Source organism: Anolis sagrei, chromosome 2 (genome assembly GCF_037176765.1).
Source record: "Anolis sagrei isolate rAnoSag1 chromosome 2, rAnoSag1.mat, whole genome shotgun sequence".
NCBI lineage: Eukaryota > Metazoa > Chordata > Lepidosauria > Squamata > Dactyloidae > Anolis > Anolis sagrei.
This window is the reverse complement of record NC_090022.1, coordinates 140338983-140361070: the sequence shown is the minus strand read 5'-3', so window position 1 is coordinate 140361070 and position 22088 is coordinate 140338983. Positions and strand designations below refer to the sequence as shown.

Below are 22088 nucleotides of genomic sequence, written 5' to 3'. Positions count from 1 at the left end.
ATTTGAACAGTGATCTAAGTAAGGAAATGGTATGTGCATGCAATCATATCAGATCAAGGGAGGGAAAGAAATCGAATTTCTCACTGAGAGAGACCAGTTCAAAGTTGCCAAAAATGCTCATAAAGATGCATATGGGAGTTGTTCTCTGAGGGTTAATCCTCAGTTTCTTGAGCAGCCTGCTAATCGGCGCCTTGTGGAACAGATGGGGAACCCTGCTGCCTGTGGCTATCACCCTCTTGGAAGGTTTTCCCACTTTTTCCTAGTCTGGATGGAGCTTGTTTCCTTTGTGCAGGGCTCTGAGACAAAAGTCTAGGTCCTGATTCCCCTTCCCGCTCTCCCTTCCTCCCTTTGGTTCTCCCTTTCCCTGAGGCTGACTCCCATTCTTCCTTATAAGGCCATCCTGTTTTCTCACTTCCTGCTTCAGCTCCTTTTTCTCCTTCCCTCTCTCTCTCCCTTCCTTACCCCTGAATTCAGGCTTTCTCCATGTGGCACAGTTGTAACTATTCACAGCTGTCGGAAAGAGCAGAGCAGAGCACTCAGGATTGGCGCTCAGCCTTTGACTTCCTTTCTTCAGGAAAGGAAGCCCTTTTCAGCTCTCTCCCTAAGCTTTCATGACCAATTTTAACATCTGGTCTCTGTGCTTGTATTTTTTTCTTTTTAGAACACTGAAAACCTCCCTCCACATTTTAAAAGGGGGACCCTCAGCGTCCTGAAGAAGAAGTGGGAGACTCCGGCCCTGGGGACTGAGCCTCGGAAGGAAACGCTTCAGAGAAGCAACTGTGCAGAGGTTCGGCAGAAAGCTGTCAGCGCCAGTGGCATTGCAACCAGCTCTGCTTCCCCGGCAGAAAGCGACAAAGCCTCCGGGATTGGCTCCAGATCACGGCTCCATTCCTCTTCCGGAGTGATTGGCCAGTTCCGATATCTGAGTGTTGACAGCGGAGAGGCCAAAGCTCATTTGCCGGAGAGTGGGAAAATGGAAAATTGTCTCCTAGAATCCAGGCAAGAAGCCGGAAAGCCCGAGGCCAATGAGAACCCGGATTCTTCAGGGAAGATAGAGAAATGTAGCATTCCTCTGAGCAGGCTAAAGATGATGTTTGAGAGGGGAGATGCAGCCCAGGCCAAGGTAAGGAATGGATTGCTTCAGCTGCCTTTAGCTCGGTGTTTCTCAAGCTTCCTAATGGTACGACCCCTTAATACAGTTCCTCATGTTGTGGTGACCCCCAACCATAACATTATTTTTGTTGCTACTTCATAACTGTAATTTTGCTACTGTTATGAATTGTAATGTAAATATCTGATATGAAGGATATATTTTCATTCACTGGACCAAATTTGGCACACATACTCAATACGCCCAAATTTGAATACTAGCGGGGTTGGGGAGGGGATTGATTTTGTCATTTGGGAGTTGTAGTTGCTGGGATTTATAGTTCAGCTATAGTGAAAGAGCATTCTGAACTCCACCAACAATGGAATCAAACCAAACTTGGCACACAGAACTTCCATGACCAACAGAAAATTGGTGGGCATTGACCTTGAGTTTTGGAGTTGTAGTTCACCTACATCCAGAGAACACTGTGGACTCAAACAATGATAGATCTGGACCAAACTTGGCACAAATATTCAGTATGCTCAAATGTGAACACTGGTGGAGTTTGGGAGAAATAGACCTTAACATTTTGAACTTGTAGTTGCTGGGATTTATAGTTCACCTACAATCAAAGGGCATTCTGATTCCCACCGATAGAATTGGGCCAAACTTCTCACACAGAACCCAACAGAAAATACTATTTTCTGAGGCAACCCTCTAATACCCCCTTGCGACCCCCTCAGGGATCCCAACCCCAGGTTGAGAAATGCTGCTTTAGGTTCTGGAGACTAGAGGGGGTGTCTCTGCAGCGTTCATTGTGCCAGGGAGATTTTGTTTGTTCTGTATTCAAATGTATCCCGCGGCTAGCACTGATAACCCCTGCCTTGGGGAGATGAGCGTGCCTGCTGTGGAATGCAAATTTCCTAAATGCCACTCACTCCATTGGAACAGGAAATTGAATTAACAAAAGAAATCTTGGCTTGTATGAGAACTCCAGCCAAACTGCCAAAGATAACTATGACCTGCGCATTATATTTTTATTTTTTTTAAAGAAGAAACAGGAGCTGGTGGATATGTTTGTGTTTTGTGCCTTGGCATGTTTGCAGTTGTTCTGGTCCCATTGGATTCCATTTGGGTCTGGCTCAGCTGGGGAAGAGTTTACCTATTGTGGGACCTCTGCTGGTCTTTCTTATGTGTACCTTGGCGAATACTTGTTGCCTGCAGCCAGACCTTCTCACGAGAAAAAATGTGTGAAGGTAGCCTGAGTGTGCTTGCCTTCACGGGTTTTGACTTGCAAATGAACAGGCCTTGCATTTTCCTACGACTGCTCATGAAATTTGATCCCACATGTGGACTGCAGGCTGTATCCCTGGGGAAAATTGCGTAACTAGAAAATGAATTGCATATGCCGGTGGCTTAAATGCAGTCTGGGTTGACTTTTCCCCATTTTCTCATAGTTTCCTTCCTCTTTTAGTCCTTTATATTTGTGTGTGCATATAAACAGATACAGCTTAGGCATTCTTGGGAGCTTGGGGTGGAAGTGATTTTTTTTTTTTTTTTAGGAATCAAGCTGCATTTCATTGAATGGGCACGTGAAGCTCTTTCTCACAGAAATAGTTTATCTTATCTTGATCTTGCGGATCCTAATGTGCTGAATGAGCTGTTCAGTCAGGTCTGAAAATGACATTTCACTGGAGAAATAGGGTGTGACTCAGTACATTTCTTCCCAGGAGTTCTGGACATGAGTCTATTGAGAAGTTAAGATGAGTCATCCTAAATGTGACAAAAGGTATTGTTTCTTAAGATAATTGGATCACTTAGTGCAGGCATTGCCATTGTTGGTCCCAGGAAAAAAGGGGGGGGGGCAGAATAGATTTAGTCTATTAAACCAAAATAGTGGGATATGCAAACTTACAGGTTGTGGGGGGATCTTCACACTGCAGTATTACAACACAGGCTGGCCCAGGGAGAGTGCTTTTCAGCCTTTTTTGGCGATCTAATGTTTTCCAGTTAAGAGCAGTTATCCTGGAATTATCTCAAGGCAAACTAAGTAACTGTGGGCTGTCACGGAAGTTACTGATAGGTTGAGGGCAGATCCTGGAAAAGAAATTTTTAACATTACCACAGTAGTGTATAGTAAAAATAAACTTTTCCAAAGAAGAAAACACCATTGAGAACTGTTTGTTTAGATAGGGTGGTTGCTATTTTTTTGTTTTTAATTAAATTGATTTTTTAGCAGTCCCATCACTTTTTAAACCTTTTGTATTTGATTAATTTTAAACTTTTTTAAAACTGTTGTAAATCAACTCAAGTTGTAAATTGGAGAAGAAGTGGAATGACAACAACTTTAACCCTTCAATTTAAATACAATTATATTTTTTCGTCCCATCTTCTCAAATGAAAAGTAGAAGGGGGAATTGTTCTATATAATTCTCTAAAAATCTGTCCAATGTTTCTTACATCTTAAAAGATAACACACTATTCTAATAGATGTGTTACATTGGTAATTTTGTGTGTGTGTGTCGAGCGATTTGAGAAACTTCAAGTCGCTTCTGGTGTGAGGGAATTGGCTAAGTAAGTGCTCTACCAGGGTAAGTGCTCTACCAGTGAGCAGTGGTGATTTCCTGAAGTGATCGTTTTATGGAGTAGGACTCGGCTTGTCGTTGTATCAGAGTATAAAGAGGAAAGATCAGGAGCAGTAGTATTTGTATTCCTAGAGTAAACTTTGTGCAGTTAGTAGATAAGACTCGTCTAAGAACTGTAACGTAAAATAATTGTCAAAAGCAAGAGCAGAAATGTTAGCTTTCAGTTTTTAGAAGATTACAGAGATGAATATTTTATTGCTTTCAAATGGTTGGTTGGTACTCAGAATAGTTAAAGAAAGAAATACAGATTTGTTAGAAAATCAGTAAAATAAAAGTTCATTTCCTCTGTCTTTCAGCCTGAGGGCTCTTCCACACAGCCTTATATCCCAGAATATCAAGGCAGAAAAATCCCTCAATATCGACTTTGAACTGGGTCATCTGAGTCCAGATAGCAGATAGTGTAAGATTTTATTCATCTTTGTGAAAGGGGCCTGAGAGGTCTCTTAACGTATGTGGTATTGACAACTGCAGGCCTAATTCTAGTGGCCATTTGTTAAGTCTAAAGAACTCTTTGGAATGGGATGATGGGGCATCGTAGATAGCAGAGTGAGGGGCAATTGGGAGAATTTATTGAGGCTCTTTTGTACTAATGGAAATACCTTTCTTCTTACATCAGACAACTATATTTCCAAGTTGGCATTGCAAGATTTTCAAAATATTGTTTCAGATCGATAAAAAATAATATTGTTGTCTAAGCCCTAATCAGAACCCCTGGTGGCACAGTGGGTTAAACCGCTGAGCTGCTGAACTTGCTTACCGAAAGGTCGCAGGTTCAAATCCAGGGATCAGGATGAGCTCCCGCTGTTAGCCCCAGCTTCAGCCAACCTAGCAGTTTGAAAACATGCAAATGTGAATAGATCAATAGGTACCACTGGTAGGAAGGTAATGGTGCTCCATGCAGTCATGCTGGTCACATGACCTTGGAGGTGTCTACAGACAACGCCGGCTCTTCCGCTTAGAATGGAGATGAGCACCAACCCCCCGAGTTGGACACAACTGGACTTAATGTCAGGGGAAAATCTTTACCTACCTTTACCTAAGCCCTAACCACCCCCCATTATTTATTATTGGGGGAAATGGATCCCACCACAAATTTGCTATTGGTGAGACCCACAGAGAACTTTGGATAATTGTAATTAGGCAGAATACAAGACGAAAGTTAAATCTTTCCTGCTTGCATCTGTTGTTAATTATGGCATGTAGAAAATAAAATGGAGAAGCAGCAGCAGCACCTTTAGAAAAAGGAGCAGATCTGCATTTGCTTCTTAGGGTGTTTAGGCCAATATTTAATCCTGCACTGCACACCAGCTGCCCAGTTGTTTTTGCTGTTGCTTTATTCTACCTTCCTCCACTCTGCTGTACCTGCCTAGACATTTTAGGTCGTGCCTTATTAGAAAATTGTAGCATTATCCTTTTGCTCAACAAGGCCTCATTTGAAGTCATGAACGGTGTGTCTATGTTTGGGGTGATGATCTTTGAAGTACCAGCTTCTCAGAGTCAATGTGAATTCTTCAGCAGTAACACAGTCTAACCATAGACACACCTTGCTTCATAATAACTCAATTTTTTGTAGAAACTCATGATTTCTCAAATGCCACACATTTCTAATCCTGGGCATTCTCCAAGTGTTTATCGTTACTGTTCCTTCCGACTTCCTGTCTCCATTTGCCTTCTTAGATTATTTTAATTAAGTGAGAAGCAATTTATATCATCAGCACTACACTTTGTATGACAGGGATAGGAAATTTCTTGCTCCTGGGTCTAAACCAGCGCACAGCGGTTTCCCTTCTAACCTGCGGAGAATATGGTAAAGCAATATCTTGTTTGCGCTTTAGTTGGTGAGATATCTAGTACAGTGGGCCCTTGGTATCTGCTGGGGTTTGTCTCTAGGACCTCCTGTGGATATAAAATCTGTGGAAATAATAATAATAATAATAATAATAATAATAATAAAATATTTATATGTATATTGCTCTATCTCCCCAAGGGGACTCAGGGCGGTTTCCAGCATGGTAAAGCAATGCAATTACTGACATAAAAACATACAAAAAGTCATTATAAAAAGTCTAAGCATAGTACTATATAACAATCATACATATTTAAAATTAAAAAGCCAGTTCAGTACTAATTACATTGGGCAGCTCAGCTTCCAATGGCTAAGGTTCCAAAGTGGGCCTTGACAACTATGAGAGGGCTGGGCTAGTACGACGAAGTAGACTAGGGCCCGGGGAATGGGTAAAGTGCATGCATGGCCTACCTAATGGTCAGGTATTTCCAAAGTCTGCTGCATAACAGTATAATTGATATAGTGCAATATAGCAATATTTAAAACTGATATTGTACTATGTTAATAATATATTGTATGTATATATACCTTGTAAGCCTCTCTGAGTCCCCTTCAGGGTGAGAAGGGCGGCATATAAATGCCATAAATAAATAAATAAATAAATGAATAAATAATAACCACAAGGGGGTTGGGCCAACGAGGAAAATATAGGTCTGGGGAAGTGGATAAGTGCACGACAAGGCCCCAGCTAATGGCCAGGGTGGTGCCTGGGGCTCTTCATTTCCCGGGCCTGCAGACTAGCTATAATATTTATTTATTTACGACATTTATAAGCCGCCCTTCTCACTCCGAAGGGGACTCAGAGCGGCTTACAAGTTACATGTAAATACAATATATTATATTATTAGCATAGTAGAACATTAGTACCATACATTCCTATATTGTACTATGCCACTATACTGTAATAATAATAGGGCCAGACCAGGGCTAGTAGCAAAGGGCCAGGGAAGTGTGTAAAGTACAGAGTAGGGAACCTAACTAATATCCAGGGTAGGGTCTGGGGTTAATCATTTCCAAAAGCCTGCTAGAACCACCAGGTTTTCAGGTCCTTGTGGAAGGAGGCAAGTTACGGGGCTCATCTTATCTCTCTGAGGATGGTCAAGTTTGACTATATATAACGGCACAACACAGTGAAATCCCTAATATGAAATAGCAAAATCAAGTTTTGCTTTCTGGAATTTTTTTAGGGTGGGGGGTTTATTTTCAAGTTGTAGATAGTGGAATCTGTAGATGCAGAATCCAGGGATACGGAGCTCTGACTGTTTTCCTATATCTGATCACTGATCAGAGGTAACAGCCTTGCTTCACTCCCCCTCCTTGGCTTTTGTGACTTAAGGCAGGGTTGGGGAGGACTACGACAGGCTGTCCTCTGTAGTTTGAAGAGTAGACTACAGGGTGGCTCAGTCAGACCTTGCCCGTCTTCCCCAGTTCAGGAGATGGCCAGGAGTCAGTACTTTCAAGGGGTGTGGTCCTCCCTTTGAGACCAGAGGCAGGACCAAAAGGTCTGACCTCATTCTGACTAGGAGGGCTCCAGAGGGAACTGTTGGGCAAGTGGGCCTATTAACGAAATACCCTCCCCGTAAACATATAGCAGAGTAACTTATTAACAGCAGCGTGACCCAGCACCAGTAGCCAAAGTGATAAAAAGAACAAAAACACACAGATCAATGTTATCTCTTCCATAGGAGGCTTTTCTTTGTAGTAAAATAATATAGAATCATAGAATCAAAGAGTTGGAAGAGACCTCATGGGCCATCCAGTCCAACCCCCTGCCAAGAAGCAGGAATATTGCATTCAAATCACCCCTGACAGATGGCCATCCAGCCTTTGCTTAAAAGCTTCCAAAGAAGCTTTTATGGTTGCACTATTTACAAGAACTAGGTTTCCATAACACAAATAAACAAATACATAGTAGCTTTACACACAGCAGCCTTCACACTGGAGCTTTCTCACACAAGGCTCTCTCACACTGAGGTTTACCTCACTCTCCTCAGGACGACACTGGCTTTGGCCCACTGACTCTAACAGGCTTTGGTCTACTAACTCAGTGCTTGACTCACACTTCTGTAATCAAAAATACCTCGTTAATATTTAATATTTCTGACACTCCTTCTATTTTTGATTACAAAAATCCCCAATGTAAATCATAAAGAAGTACATAGTAGCTTTGCATGTAGCAGCCTTTATACTGGAGCTTTACACACGAGGCTTTTCTCATACCAGGCCTTCTCATATTAGGCGTTCCTCATACTGTGAGGCCTACCTCACAGAGAAGCCTCCTCACACAGACTGAGGAATTCCCTCATGGAGGCAACTAACAAGCTTCGGCCTACTCACTCTCCTCAGGACGCCACTAGCTTTGGCCCACTGACTCTAACAGGCTTTGGCCTACTAACTCTTTCAATGCTTGACTTACACTTTTGTAATAAAAAATACCCAGTTAATTTTTAATATTTCTGACAGAAACAACGGGTCTTTCCACACAGTTCTAGATTTCTGTACATTTTATGGAAAGATTCCTAAACTTGACAATTCCTTCTGACTTCCCACTCCCATTTCCTTTCTTAGACAATATCCCAGGCTATAATTCAAATCCACCATTCCCCGACAGCTTGAGATTTGGGATTGAAATCCACTAATTTTTAACATTGGTCGTGCAATCCACCATCTTTTTTTTAATTTCAAAGTGTACGCCGCAATGTGTAGTGTGTGTTGTGGTTTGACAGCAGGACTAGGGCACAGAGAGAACAGGGTTTGAATCTTTGGCCATGGAAATCTTGGGCAAGTCACATAGCCTCAGTGGAAGGCAAGACCCCTAAAACCCTGGACAAATTTTGTCAAGAAAACCTTTGTTGTTTTTAACTGCCTTCAAAACAATTTTCATTAAGGACTGCTCTATAAATGAGAGAACTCCACGCCACCCTCACTCAATAGCCCTGTCTTGGACTCAGGGCATCGGTGGCTTCTTGGGTTGAGTCCATCCATCTGGAATGTAGCCTTCCTTTTTCCCTAAAGCCTTTTACCTTCCCAAGCATTATTGTCTTTTCTGGTGAATCATGTTACTTTGTGAGTCAAGATGACTAAACTGTCCTATTTTGGTCATACCTTGAGAAGAGATGACTTACTAGAAAAAGCAACAGTGTTTGTGAAGATAGAAGGTAGCAGGAAAAGAGGAAGAGGGAAACGACAACAGATAAAAGGTAAAGATTCCCCCTTGACATTAAGTCTAATCAAGTCTGGGAGGTGGTGCTCATCTCCATTTCTAAGCCGAAGAGCCAGCATTGTCCCTAGACGCCTCCTAGGTCATGTGGCCAGCATGACTGCATAGAGCGCGGTTCCCTTCCTGCTGAAGCAGTAGCTAATTGATCTACTCACATTTGCATGTTTTTGAACTGCTAGGTTGGCAAAAGCTGGGCCTAATACTACAAGCTCACCTCGCTTCCCAGATTCAAACCGCCGACCTATCGGTCAGCAAGTTCAGCATCTCAGCAGTTTAACCCATTGTGCTACTGGGGGCTCCAAACAACAACAACAATATTATAACTTTCTTGCATTTATGTGATGTGCTTGGATACACAACATTTGAGATGTGCTACCCCATCAGACAGTCGGTGGTGTGGCCTTGGAGGAAGAAAGGAATCAGCAGTATATGCTTGATTTTATCCCCTTCCTTCCTGAGAAGCTCTTTTTCTTGTGTACTGTCTTACTTGGATTGTAAGCCTGAGGGCAGGGAACAATCAAATTAATAAATTTCAAGCTATTCTGAAAGCCTTTATGAATGAAGAGATGGGTATAATAAATATTCTAAAATAAATTATTGTTTCGGAGTTAAATAGAATTAGATAGTAGAAGAGATGGTTAGTTAATATTCAGAAAGGCCTAGAAGTAAAATCTCTAATGTTTTACATTTTGAGAATGCATGCTATTTTTAGGGAGTGCGATTTATTTATTTATTTATTTGTCGTGTCAAGAGCGAACCAAAAACAGTTGTTTTGAGCTAAAACCAAACAAACAAACAAAAACACAGTTTGCAGACTTGGTATTCTATTATAGTCCTTTGACCAGTATCTGGCCACTTGGAGTGCCTCTGGTGTTGCTGTAAGAAGGTCCTCCATTGTGCATGTGGCAGGGCTCAGGTTGCATTGCAGCAGGTGGTCTGCGGTTTGCTCTTCTCCACACTTGCATGTCGTGGATTCCACTTTGTAGCCCCATTTCTTAAGGTTGGCTCTGCATCTCGTGGTGCCAGAGCGCAGTCTGTTTAGCGCCTTCCAAGTCGCCCAGTTTTCTATGTGCCCAAGAGGGAGTCTCTCATTTGGTATCAGCCATTGATTGAGGTTCTGGGTTTGAGCCTGCCACTTTTGGACTCTTGCTTGCTGAGGTGTTCCAGCTAGTGTCTCTGTAGATCTTAAAAAGCTATTTCTTGACTTAAGTTGTTGGCGTGCTGGCTGATAGCCAAACGGGGGGTGGATCGGAGATGTTACTGCCTTGGTCCTTTCACTATTGGTTGCTACTCCCCAGCGGATGTCAGGCGGTGCAATACAGGCTAAACAGTGTAATTTCTCCAGTGGTGTAGGGTGCAATGGTGATAATGCGGCATGACTCATTAAGAGCCACATCCACTGTTCTAGCATGGTGAGATGTGTTCCACACTGGGCATGCATACTCAGCAGCAGAGTAGCATAGCACAAGGGCAGATATCTTCACTGTATCTGGTTGTGATCCCCAGGTTGTGCCAGTGTGGGAGATATGTGAAAGAATATTGCTGTATTGTCAAAGGCTTTCATGGCTGGAACTACTGGGTTGCTGTGGGCTTTTTGAGCTGCATGTCCACATTCCGGCAGTGTTAGGAGAGCATGCTTCTGGAACATGGCCGTACAGCCCAAAAAACTAACAGCAACGTAATATTGTTGTGCCAAAGACATTGAATAGATGGGGGGGATGTCTTGTAATAGTAACACTTGCCTCGTATCACTTTGGAAGTCGGCAGAAAACCATTTGGCATATTGAGATGTGGTGGAGACTGCTCTTTAGAGGCCATGGAGAAGGAGGTGCTGGGAAGGCTCCCCGCCAGCTATGATTTGTTCTCTTCAGGGAGTGACGCTGGGAGGATTCGAGCCAGTAAGCAGAGAGAGAGTTTTTTTGAGTGTGAGAGAGATAACTGTGAAGAGTACAGAATGAGGTGTGGGAGATCTACAGCAGTGACTCAGGGGCTCTTAAGGACTCTTGAGCTGGAACCACTTGAGTTCCAGATGTTTGGGAAATGCTTTAACTTTATTGAATATTGTTTTGCAATAGCCAGTTGACATTGCAGCCAGATGAGTTGATATTCATCCTCATGCTCAGAAAAACAAAACAACACTTCCAGTTGGTCGAATTAACCCCAAGCCCTGGAGGTGTTAATTAAGTTGATTCAGACTAATTGCTCAAATTGATTCAGGTTCCAAGTGGCACTGGGAAAGCTTTTCTGCAGGAAAAAATGCCACTGACTTGCCAAGTCACACAAATGCTGTGTTTGAGCATGTACAATACTGTGCGGAAGCAGGCCCTTTCCCCCCTGCTGGTTGTGTGCGTCAAGATACCGGTACTTAGAAGACTGTATTGCAATAGCTCCCACTCCTGCTGTGTTGAATGGAATGGCAGAAAGGTTAGTGAGAAGATTTGTTTCACGTGTTTCTGGCAACCCTGAGTTACTGTGACAGCATGGCTTGGTCGAGACATTGGACTAGTGATCAAAGATTGCGCCTACTCACAACCTCTGAGGATGCATGCCATAGATGCAGGCGAAACGTCAGGAGAGAATGCTTCTAGAACATGGCCATATAGCCTGAAAAACCTACAACTCATTGAGCCTACTGCCCTCTGAAAATGTCGAGTTTAATCAACTGAAGCCTGTTTGGAGTAGAAAGTCTCCCACATGCTTACCACCTTCTCATGTTCCAGCTTCTCATGTGAGGACATGAAAGAGGCCTCCCACAGGATGGTAAAACATCCAGACATCCCCTGGGCAATGTCCTTGCAGATGGCCAATTCTCTCACACCAGAAGCAACTTGTAGTTTCTCAAGTCACTCCTGACACCCCCCCCCCCACTTAATAGTTGTTGAATTCTCTTTGGGGTCCATCAGCATTTGGAGAATACAACACTTTGAAAATCCCCTAGTACTGATTTTGATGCATATTGTGGAGAGAAGCACATCAATATACTGTACTTTGAAAGAAAAAAAAGTATAAAAGTTTTAACTATCTCTTAGGATAAAGCTGCTGACACTGTGAGATGTGGATTGGGCTTTCCTTATGTATTTCATCATTCTAATATATGACGGTTTCTTGGTAGCAGACAGCCCTGTAAGTGCAGTCAGTCCATGCAGGTTACAAGATCTTCTCTCACCACCTCATCACATTGAGTGGGGAAAGCAAGGGTGGCTGCCCCTTTAAGGGAGAGAATCGTCACTTTAAGGGATTGTTTGGAGTTCTGCCTCCCCATCAGACTCATACCTGGAAACTTAAGAGTTGGCAATACATTCATGTTTTGCATTCATCACAAGGTCAGTATTTTTTTAAAATCAGGGGAAACAATATTCAAAAACCAAGAGATCCCTTGCCCTGCCCAAAGCTACTTACATTAAAGGAGACTGACACCAGTTTAAAACCACTTCTTTAATAGGATTCGATGGTTCTGCTCCAAACCCCATAGAATACAAGAGGCAGTGACCCAGGTTAAAAGCATTGCTTTCCATGGGCTCCTATTGTTCTGTATCAAACCCCATAGGATACAAGAGACTGCTGACGGATGGGGGAACTTCGATGGTTCTCATCGCAGCTGTTTTTCAGTTGTAAATATGAGAGTAAAATGCGATAAGAGGTAGGAGCTCTGAACACGATTGTTGGCCTGTGTTCAGAGTTCCCTCCTTTCAGGACATTTCTGCCTCTTTTCAACCCATGTGATGAGCTCCGTGCCTCTCCATTCTTGAAAAGAGGCAGAAATGTCCTACCAGGTGGTAAAAGGACACTCCCTTTTCCTTCAGCTCACATTTTATGCATGTTCGGTGCAGTTATCGTATGATCAACATTCCTTTGTCTTTGACAGGTTTGTGGAAAGGGTATAGAGGTGTGTGAAAATCAGGAGCTGTAACTCTTTGTGGATTTGAGGAGTGTTTGGGGGGGGGGGCAGATGTTCCTGCTGAAGTTGTACTTTTCAAGTTGCTCTCATGTTTGCCTTGCACAAGTGCCTTTTTGGGTGCTGGGAGGGATCAGTAGACCTCCAACCCACATTTCTTTTTTGCTTATCCTCCCCCCTTTTCTTATCCTCCCCCTCCTCCCCAGTCCCCAATTGTCACCCAAGGACTGGCTTGCTTCCTTGTGGTCTGAGTTGCCTTATTGGATTTTGCCATTAGTTAATCAGGACTCTTATTTTATTTATTGTGCTTCTAGCCAGCTCTTTTGGGAAGCGTAAAGCAGCTTAGACGGGGCACCCAGAGAGTCTTCTGTGCAAGCAATAACCAAGCTGAGATTTGCATCACTTTAACAGTGTCAGGTTGTCACAGTGAGTTGTGAAGTTGTGGGTTAAACTGTAAATGCCATCAACCCGTTAAGTCTGACCTTGATTTCAACCTAATCATTAAGGGCGAAACGTACCCTGCTGTCGTGTATCGTCCCTTCCTTTCTGACAGTTAGAGCTGACCTTTACTTTGGCTCTGCCAACAACTTAATGTCAATCACGCCATGCCGCCCATTTCCCAGGCAAAGTTATCTGTGCGTCTGCTGAGTCCTTTGCAAAAGAGCGTTAGCTGGCATTAGCTGGGGAGGCTCCTTCAAGTTTGTGGAAGGTAGAAAGGTGGTTGAATCCAAGCTACACTGTTCTTGCAGTGCACAAGAGGGTAGGACAACTGCAGTAGCAAAAATAACTTGATGGTCTGTTTGAATTGATTGTGTGTGGTTCAGTCAAAGGAAATTCTGAGAGCCAGTATTTCATCCCATACCCTGCCTTGGACCAAGCTGCTAGAGACTGCTACTGAACTTTATTTAGTTGGTGGTGGCAGAAAACAAAGGCAAGGGAACTAGATGCTCCATTGAGGTTGATTTTCCCCATTATTTGCATTGCAGCTCTCAGCAGCTCTAATGTGGAGCCCCGTTGGTGCAGTGGGTTAAACCCTTGTGCCAGGAGGACTGCTGACAGGTTGGTAGTTTGAATCCGGGGAGAGGGTGAGCTTCCATCTGTCAGCTCTAGCTTCTTGTGCGGGGACTTAAGATAAGCCTTCCACATGATGGTAAAACATCAAGCATTTGGGTGTCCCCTGAACAACATGCTTGCAGTCGGCGAATTCTCTCACATCAGAAGCAACTTGCAGTTTCTCAAGTCACTCCTGACATGAAAAAGCAGCTCTAATCAGCGTAATTAATGGTGATGGATACTGAGAGCAACGTCCCGGTCCTGTTCAACATCTTTATTAATGACAGGTGAAGGGCTAGAAGGCAGGATCATCAAGTTTGCAGATGACACCAAATTGGGAGGGAGAGCCAATAGTCCAGAGGACAGGAGCAGGATTCAAAACTATCTTGACAGATTAGAGAGATGGGCCAAAACTAACAAAATGAAGTTCAACAGTGACAAATGCAAGATACTTCACTTTGGCAGGAAAAGCGAAATGCAACAATACAGAATGGGGGACGCCTGGCTTGAGAGCAGTACGTGTGAAAAAGATCTTGGAGTCCTCGTGGACAACAAGTTAAACATGAGCCAACAATGTGATGTGGCGGCAAAAAAAGCCAATGGGATTTTGGCCTGCATTAATAGGAGCATAGTGTCTAGATCTAGGGAAGTAATGCTACCCCTCTATTCCGCTTTGGTTAGACCACATCTGGAATATTGTGTCCAATTCTGGGCACCACAATTCAAGAGAGATATTGACAAGCTGGAATGTGTCCAGAGGAGAGCGACTAAAATGATAAAGGGTCTGGAGAACAAACACTATGAGAAGTGGCTTAAGGAGCTGGGCATGTTTAGCCTGAAGAAGAGAAGGCTGAGAGGAGATATGATAGTCATGTATAAATATGTGAGAGGAAGCCACAGGGAGGAGGGAGCAAGCTTGTTTTCTATTTCCTTGGAGACTAGGACGCGGAACAATGGCTTCAAACTACAAGAGAGGAGATTCCATCTGAACATGAGGAAGAACTTCCTGACTGTGAGAGCCGTTCAGCAGTGGAACTCTCTGCTCCGGAGTGTGGTGGAGGCTCCTTCTTTGGAGGTTTTTAAACAGAGGATAGATGGCCATCTGTCAGGGGTGCTTTGAATGCAGTATTCCTGCTTCTTGGCAGGGGGTTGGACTGGATGGCCCATGAGGTCTCTTCCAACTCTTTGATTCTATGATTCTATGACTTCCCACTCCTGATGTAGTTTGGTATTTCCTGCTTTAGAAGTTTGCAGGGAGTAGGGGAAGTGCCAAAGGGTGTCTGTATATGACTTCAAGTTGCCTTAACCCTATCAATTTCCTGGGATTTTCTTGGTCAAAGAGTATCAAAAGTTTTTCTACAAGTTCTTTCCTCTGAAAAGCAGGCCCGGAGCACCTGATATTCATTGGCAGCCTCCCATCCAAGTACTAACCAGGGCTGACTGCCCTTAATTTGAAAGATCCGTGTCCCTTTATATTCACTCTCCCTTCATTTTTGAATAATAGAAGAAACCAGCGGGAGGAGGCGAAACCTGTCTGGCACTTTTCTTTTGGCCATTAAGCTATCCAGGTGCTTCCAGACCAGGGGCTCCTACCACTATCAGTTGAGACATTGTTGTTGCCATTCTGTCTTTCCTTCCTTCATGGATTTTTTTTATTTTGTGGGAATTAAAAATTGCAAGGATCTTTTGAAAAATAAGGGGGGGGGGTGATGAGAGGAAAGCAATATCACCTGGACTTCATTGAGGCAGGACAATGAGTTAAACCCTTGTGCCAGCAGGGATGCTAACTGAAAGGTCTGCGGTTTGAATCTGGGGAGCGGGATGAGCTCCCGTCTGTCAGCCCCAGCTTCTCATGCAGGGACATGGGAGAAGCCTCACACAGGATGCCAAAACATGCGGGTGTCCTCTGGGGAACATCTTTGAAGAGGGCCAAAACTCTCACACCAGAAGCAACTTGCAGTTTCTCAAGTTGCTCCTCTCTCTCTCTCTCTCTCTCTCTCACACACACACACACACCACTTGATTTAAAGGGGGGCTGGAGGGGAGGGGACTCTCATCTGTAAGCATCTCAAAATAGTTGACCAGAGCTGAAGCTCTTGCTCTCCACCCCTTTCTCTTTCTTTGTTTATGGCAATGATAGCTTTCTTAGCTAAGTTATGATTTTGTGATGCTCGAATCAGCTGCAGACTGACACACCCTGAATGATTTTTTCCTTTCTGTTCTAAAGATCTGTGAAATCTTTCCACTGGTTAGGAATTACACTTTCTAATTAACCTTATTAGAAACCTTATTTGGGACGTCTTTTGCAGGCGTCCCAGGACTCAGCCCAGTTCTGGGTAGAACTTTGTGTATTTTGATAAAGACACGTCACTAAAAGTCACGAGTTCAGCGTCTTCATAATGCAGAGACTTCCTGGAATTTGAACATACTAAACCAAAATTCTGTTGGCAAATTCTTCCCATGTTGAATGTTTAGGGAAAAAGTTCTCCAAAATGAATACCTATCTGATGACAGCAAGTTGGGGGCTGGAAGGGTGGGGGCAATGTTGCGTCTGAGAAATATGAGCAACCTCCAGCTTTTATAAGATTTTGGATGATTTACTCTCTAACCAGTGTCACAAATATGCATTTTGGTACAAATTTGTGCATTTTCATTCGACAATTATTTTTTTTATTTGGAAGGAGGAAATGCCCCTTTTGTTTTTTTCCCTGCATCTTTTAAAGGAATTCTCAAAAAACTGACATGGCTTTTAAAAAATGATCTTGATTTATCTTCAGATGTATAAGACTCCTAGGAGCACTAGACACCATGGCCAGGGTGATGGGAAATGTAGTCTTAAACCATCCAGATTTGGCAAGGTTGGCATACTGACACAGTTAGGTATCAAAAATTGTCTTATGGAGGATGCACACCTGGATATTTTAAAAGCTGATAATTTTATTGTAAGGCGAGTATACAGTGGGGCCTTGATATCAGCTAGTGTTTGGCTCCAGGATCCCTATGCAAAAAAAAATCCATGGATGCTCACATCCCATTATTTATAATATCATAGTAAAATGATGTCCCATATGTAAAATGGTACAAGCAAACTTAGCTTTGTGGGTGGTTTTTTTTTGGGGGGGGGGGTGCAAGATGGCATTTTCAAGCAGTCCTTCATTAGTTTGGCAAAAGTGTTGATAACAAATGTATATATTCATGCATTGTGTGCATGGAGCACTACAAAGGAAGTCAGGAAGTATGTAAAACCTGCTCTCTCTCTCTCTCTGTCACTGTCACTGTTTATGTGTAAATAAATAGACACAAATCCATATGTGTGATTAAGACTGCTTTTGCTGTAGAACTAGCTGTCCGTCTTCTATATTCTGGGGGAAGGACGTGTTTCTTTGTCAGTTAAATGAGAATGTTGGACCACTCTCACAACCACCATGTCAGACTACACAGAGAAGCCATTGAAATCCACAAGCATGTGGGCAATTTCAACAGAAAGGAGGAAACTATGAAAATGAACAAAATATGGCTACCAGTATTGAAAAACTCTAAAATCAGGACAGTAAATAAAGAGCAAAACTAAAAAAGTAAGGAAATTCCAGACAAGATTCAATCTGAGCCAGCTAACACCTCCCAACAAAGGATTCCCCCAGATAGCAACCAGCCAGGCTTTGAAGCTGCAATGCCATTAAATGCTAATCAAGGTGGCCAATTGCCTCAAGCAAACTAGTTCTTTCTCTCACCCTGGACATTCCACAGATATATAAACCCCACTTGCCTAGTTTCCAACAGACCTCTCAACCTCTGAGGATGCCTGCCATAGATGTGGGCAAAATGTCAGAAGAGAATGCTCCTGGAACATGGCCACACAGCCCTGAAAACTCACAGCAACCCAAATAAGACACCGTAGTTGAGGAAGGGGCAAGCTAGTTTCCTGCTGTTCTAGAATACATACTAGGACACAATGGACTGATGGATTTAAATAGCAGGAAAAGTGATTCCACCTAAACATTAGGAAGAGCTTACTGATAGTAAGAGCTATTTTGATAGTGGAATACGCTACCTCGGAGCGTGATGGAGTGTCCTTCTCTGGAGGTTTCTAACCAAAGACTGAATTGCCATTTGTCGAGGCTGCTTTGATTGTGTGTTCCTGCATGATAGAAGGGGGTTAGACTAGATGGCCTTTGGGGGTCTCTTCTAACTCTATGTTTCTATGATTCTAAGCTTTGCAAATCTCTAAGGGTCTGTAAATTTAAAATTAAAATTTTAGATGTGAACTACCCTCTTCCTGGTGCAAAGACACCTGACTTACTGGCCCTTCTCTTCTCCCACCAATCATTTCAGGCTTCTCCTAATCCCATCTCTGATGTGAATGTTGCAAGTATTGTAAATACTGCAAAACTAAGTATGTCTCATTTGATTGTAATTGTTAGCAAATGTGTTTGTAGTACATATTTATTATAATAAAAATTATTTATATATAAAAAATTACTTACACCCATCTCTGATATGAAACCACTTATTGGGAAATGGTTGCACGGAAAAAAAAATCTGGAATTCATTCAGATGTTTAGCCAAAATGATGGTTAAAAGGCAATTCTTTTAAAGGCGGTTTAGGAGCCAAAGAACAGGTTGGGATGCAAATCATCGTAAGGGCAATGTTTCCGGATAGGGACCACTCCAGAATGAGTATGGGTTTTTTTTGTCCATGTGGCTAGTGCATTGTATTCAGAACTCTAAAATGTAGCATTATATAGTGTAAAAAGTCTGTTCTCTTGTAACACTTTGCTTTAAAACACTTTTGGAGCTTGCTAGATGCAGTGGCCAGATTTTATGCTAAAACATCAAAACAGAAAGATATTTTTTAAATTTAATGTCAGATAGGGAATAGAGGCCTGTGTGTATGCATAACCCTTAATACAGTTCAATATGTAACTTGTTTCTGCTGCTTCTTGTTGGGGGAAGAAGAGAGTAGGTACCATTGTGGAAAGAATTGCCTTTATTTCAAATTATTTGGTTTTTGCCCCTCTTCTTTATATATATCTTGGTCAATGCTAATACCCCGCTGCTGCTTCCTGTACTAAAAAGGGATAGGGAAATGCAAGATCTATTTTCTTTAGCTGTTGGGGACATCTGTTTAAGTGTCTGTGGGTGTATCTACACTGTTGTATTAATGCAGTTCAGCTGCCATGACTCATTGCTATGGAATCCTGGGAGTTGTAGTTTCACAGGTTTAGCCTTTTCTGCCAAAAAGTGCTGATGTCTCACCAAACTATAACTCTCAGGATTCCATAGCATTGAGTCATGGTAGTTAAAGTCGTGGCAAACTGTGTTAACTCTACACATTGTATTGTCTGTTTACAAGGATGAGAACTGTATAGTTTTCCCTGGATGTTGTTAAACCTCAATATGCAGCCCTCCCTGACATTGGTAGTGATAAGGACTGCTGAGGGCAGCATTCCAGGCACATCTGGAAGGCCACACCGTTCCTGCTTCTCTTTATTAGAGCAAAATGTAATACCCTAAGCCTCAGTAATTTGTCCATTTAATAAAACGTCATGTTGAATCTGGAGCCCCCGGTGGCACAATAAGTTAAATCCTTGTGCCGACAGGACTGCTGACCGACAAGTCATCGGTTCAAATCCGGGGAAAGTGGGTTGAGCTCTCTCTGTCAGCTCCAACTCCCCATATGGGACATGAGAGAAGCCTCCCACAAGGATGGTAAAACATGAAACATTCAGGTGTCCCCGGGACAACATCCTCGCAGACGGCCAATTCTCTCACACCAGAAGTTACTTGCAGTTTCTCAAGTCGCTCCTCTCTCTCTCACACACACACACACACACACACACACACACAGAGTTTAATCTGATGATGGAATGAAGCCCCCAGGCCATGATGAGTAGGTATAGCCTAGAACAGTGGTTCCCAAACTTTGGTTATCTTCCAATTCCCTGAAGCCCCATCCAGCTCACCCAACAGCCAGAACATCTGGAAGCCAGAGTCCAAAACACCTGGAGGGCCAAAGCTTGGGAACCACTGGCATAGAATACTGCGATTTGAAGCTAAATATGGCAGGCTTTTCAATATATAGCTCTCGTCTTTGACTTCATATTCTTTGTGCCAAACCTCTGTAGGTTCGATAGTTTAAGACAACCCATACTATCACAGAGAAGGTACAATGAAATAACTGAGATCAGCAAAAAAATCCACATTTGGCCATATATTGTCACGGAATCTAATACTGGGATCAATATGAACATGCTAACATGGGCTTTTCTGGCTGCTGTTCCTACCATTCCTTCAGCTGAACAAAGCATCATTATTCCTTTTCTAACATATTACTAGCGAAGGTTGAAAAATTACTGTATGTATTTTCACTAGTGACTGACTTTGGGTTATGACTGTCCAAATAAGTTTGTTTTATTTCTGGTAGTTGCTTCAGTTTTCACTTTTTTTCTTTTCAGGGATAAACTTCTATTGATTTGCTATACTTTATGACATCTTGTTGAATAATATAATTTAAAAAAAGGTTAAGGCAAGTTTAAAAAAATGACTAAATAGTGAGCTCAAACTATTTCAGTAATTCACCATCAGCATGAATCTCAAGGACTGCCTACTTTGAGATGCATGTATCATATCTGACATTTTTGAAATGCTAAATTCATGTAAATTTTAGTTGTGAAATCCTGTGAATTTAACAGCAAATTGTATTTATGTATATATGTATTTATGATTTTAAATTGGGGGTGTTTGTAATCAAAAATAGAAGGGTTGTCAGAAATATTAAATATTAACTAGGTATTTTTGATTACAAAAGTGTGAGTCAAGCACTGAAAAAAATAATAGGGTGAACCCTGTTAGAGTGAATGGGCCAAAGCTAGTGTCATCCTTAGGAGAGTGAGTAGGCCAAAGCCTGTTAGAGTTAGTGGGCCAAAGCTAGTGTCGTCCTGAAGAGTGTGAGGTAAACCTTAGTGTGAGAAAAGACTTGTGTGAGAAAGCTCCAGTGTGAAAGCTGCTCCATGTAAAGCTCTTATGTATTTGTTTATTTGTGTTATGGAAACCTAGTTCTTGTAAATAGTTCAAACCATATTATTTTACTACAACGAAAAGCCTCCTGTGGAAGAGATAACATTGGTCTGTGTGTTTTTGTTCTTTTTATCTCTTTGGGCTACTGATGCTGGGTCACGCGGCTGCTGATAAGTTACTTTGCTGTACATTTATGTGGAGGGTCTTTTCTTAATAAGCCCACTCGTCCATCATTTTTTCCAGTCTGATAGGATACCCTCAGAGAAACGTAAGAGTTGTAGGATGTGCTAGTTGTGAGACACACAGTATATTGAGTCATTGGGAATCAATCTCTACAGTGACATAGTGGTTTTTCATCTTTCAAATTCTATTTTTTTTTAATTACTAAATCAAGAAGTGCATAACTTGTTTCACTCTATTTGGATCTGTCCTGGGAACCTGTTAGAGGGAGAGGTAGATTGTAAATTTAAAAATGACCTAGTTAGAGTCTGAATGTGCCATGTCTCTATTCTGCATTAGGCATTTTTTATGCTAATTGTCAAATCATATTTGCCCCTGTGACCTAGATTATATTGACAGTCATGTCAGTATGTGGAGTAATATCGACATGCCTGGGGCATTGGAGTAACATAAATTTTAAACAAATAAAGGCACAGTTTGACGGTGACGGACAGCTTAGGGAAGAGTGGATGAGGGAGGGGTAAGGGCCATTTGGACATATGCACAAGCATAGATAACAATGCATGCTTTGTGTAAGGAAGGGCTCAAGGCTGTAAGCTTCATACAAAGACTTCATGGGTTTTGGAGGAACATATTTGAAAGCTGAGATTGAAGGAGCATTTTATAGCAAGAGAGTTCCTGATAGGGAATCTGGCCAAGGGAGAGCTGTTCAAGAGAGATGGAAATGTTCAGGTACCTCAGTGGTCACAGGCAGAGGCATGATAAAAATAAAGATCTAACGTGAAGTGGGAAACAATGAAGGCAGGGACTAAAGGCATGTACTCCCCTTCAAAGGTTGTTAGACTGCAATGTGCAGTAGCCCTAGTTAGTATAACAAGGGCCCCCGGTGGCGCAATGAATTAAACCCTTGTGCCGGCAGGACTGAAGACCAACATGTCGGAGGTGCGAATCAGGGGAGAGTGCGGATGAGCTCCCTCTGTCAGCTCCAGCTCCCCCTGCGGGGACATGAAAGAAGCCTCCCACAAGGATGGTAAAACATCAAAACATCTGGGCGTCCCCTGGGCAGTGTCCTTGCAGACAGCCAATTCTCTCACACCAAAGTGACTTGCAGTTTCTCAAGTTGCTCCTGACACACACACACA

General features: G+C 42.6%; 1 protein-coding gene across 3 annotated transcripts in view; it reads left to right on the top strand.

Moving 5' to 3' along the window:
• Nucleotides 1-22088, top strand: part of LIMA1 (LIM domain and actin binding 1) — a 77878-nt gene that overhangs the window by 34646 nt on the left and 21144 nt on the right. For all 3 annotated transcript variants that reach the window (XM_060764030.2, XM_060764025.2, XM_060764031.2), the window contains one exon: nucleotides 662-1123. In XM_060764030.2, coding sequence (XP_060620013.2) covers nucleotides 662-1123 — 462 coding nt within the window. The remainder of the gene's footprint in view (nucleotides 1-661; nucleotides 1124-22088) is intronic.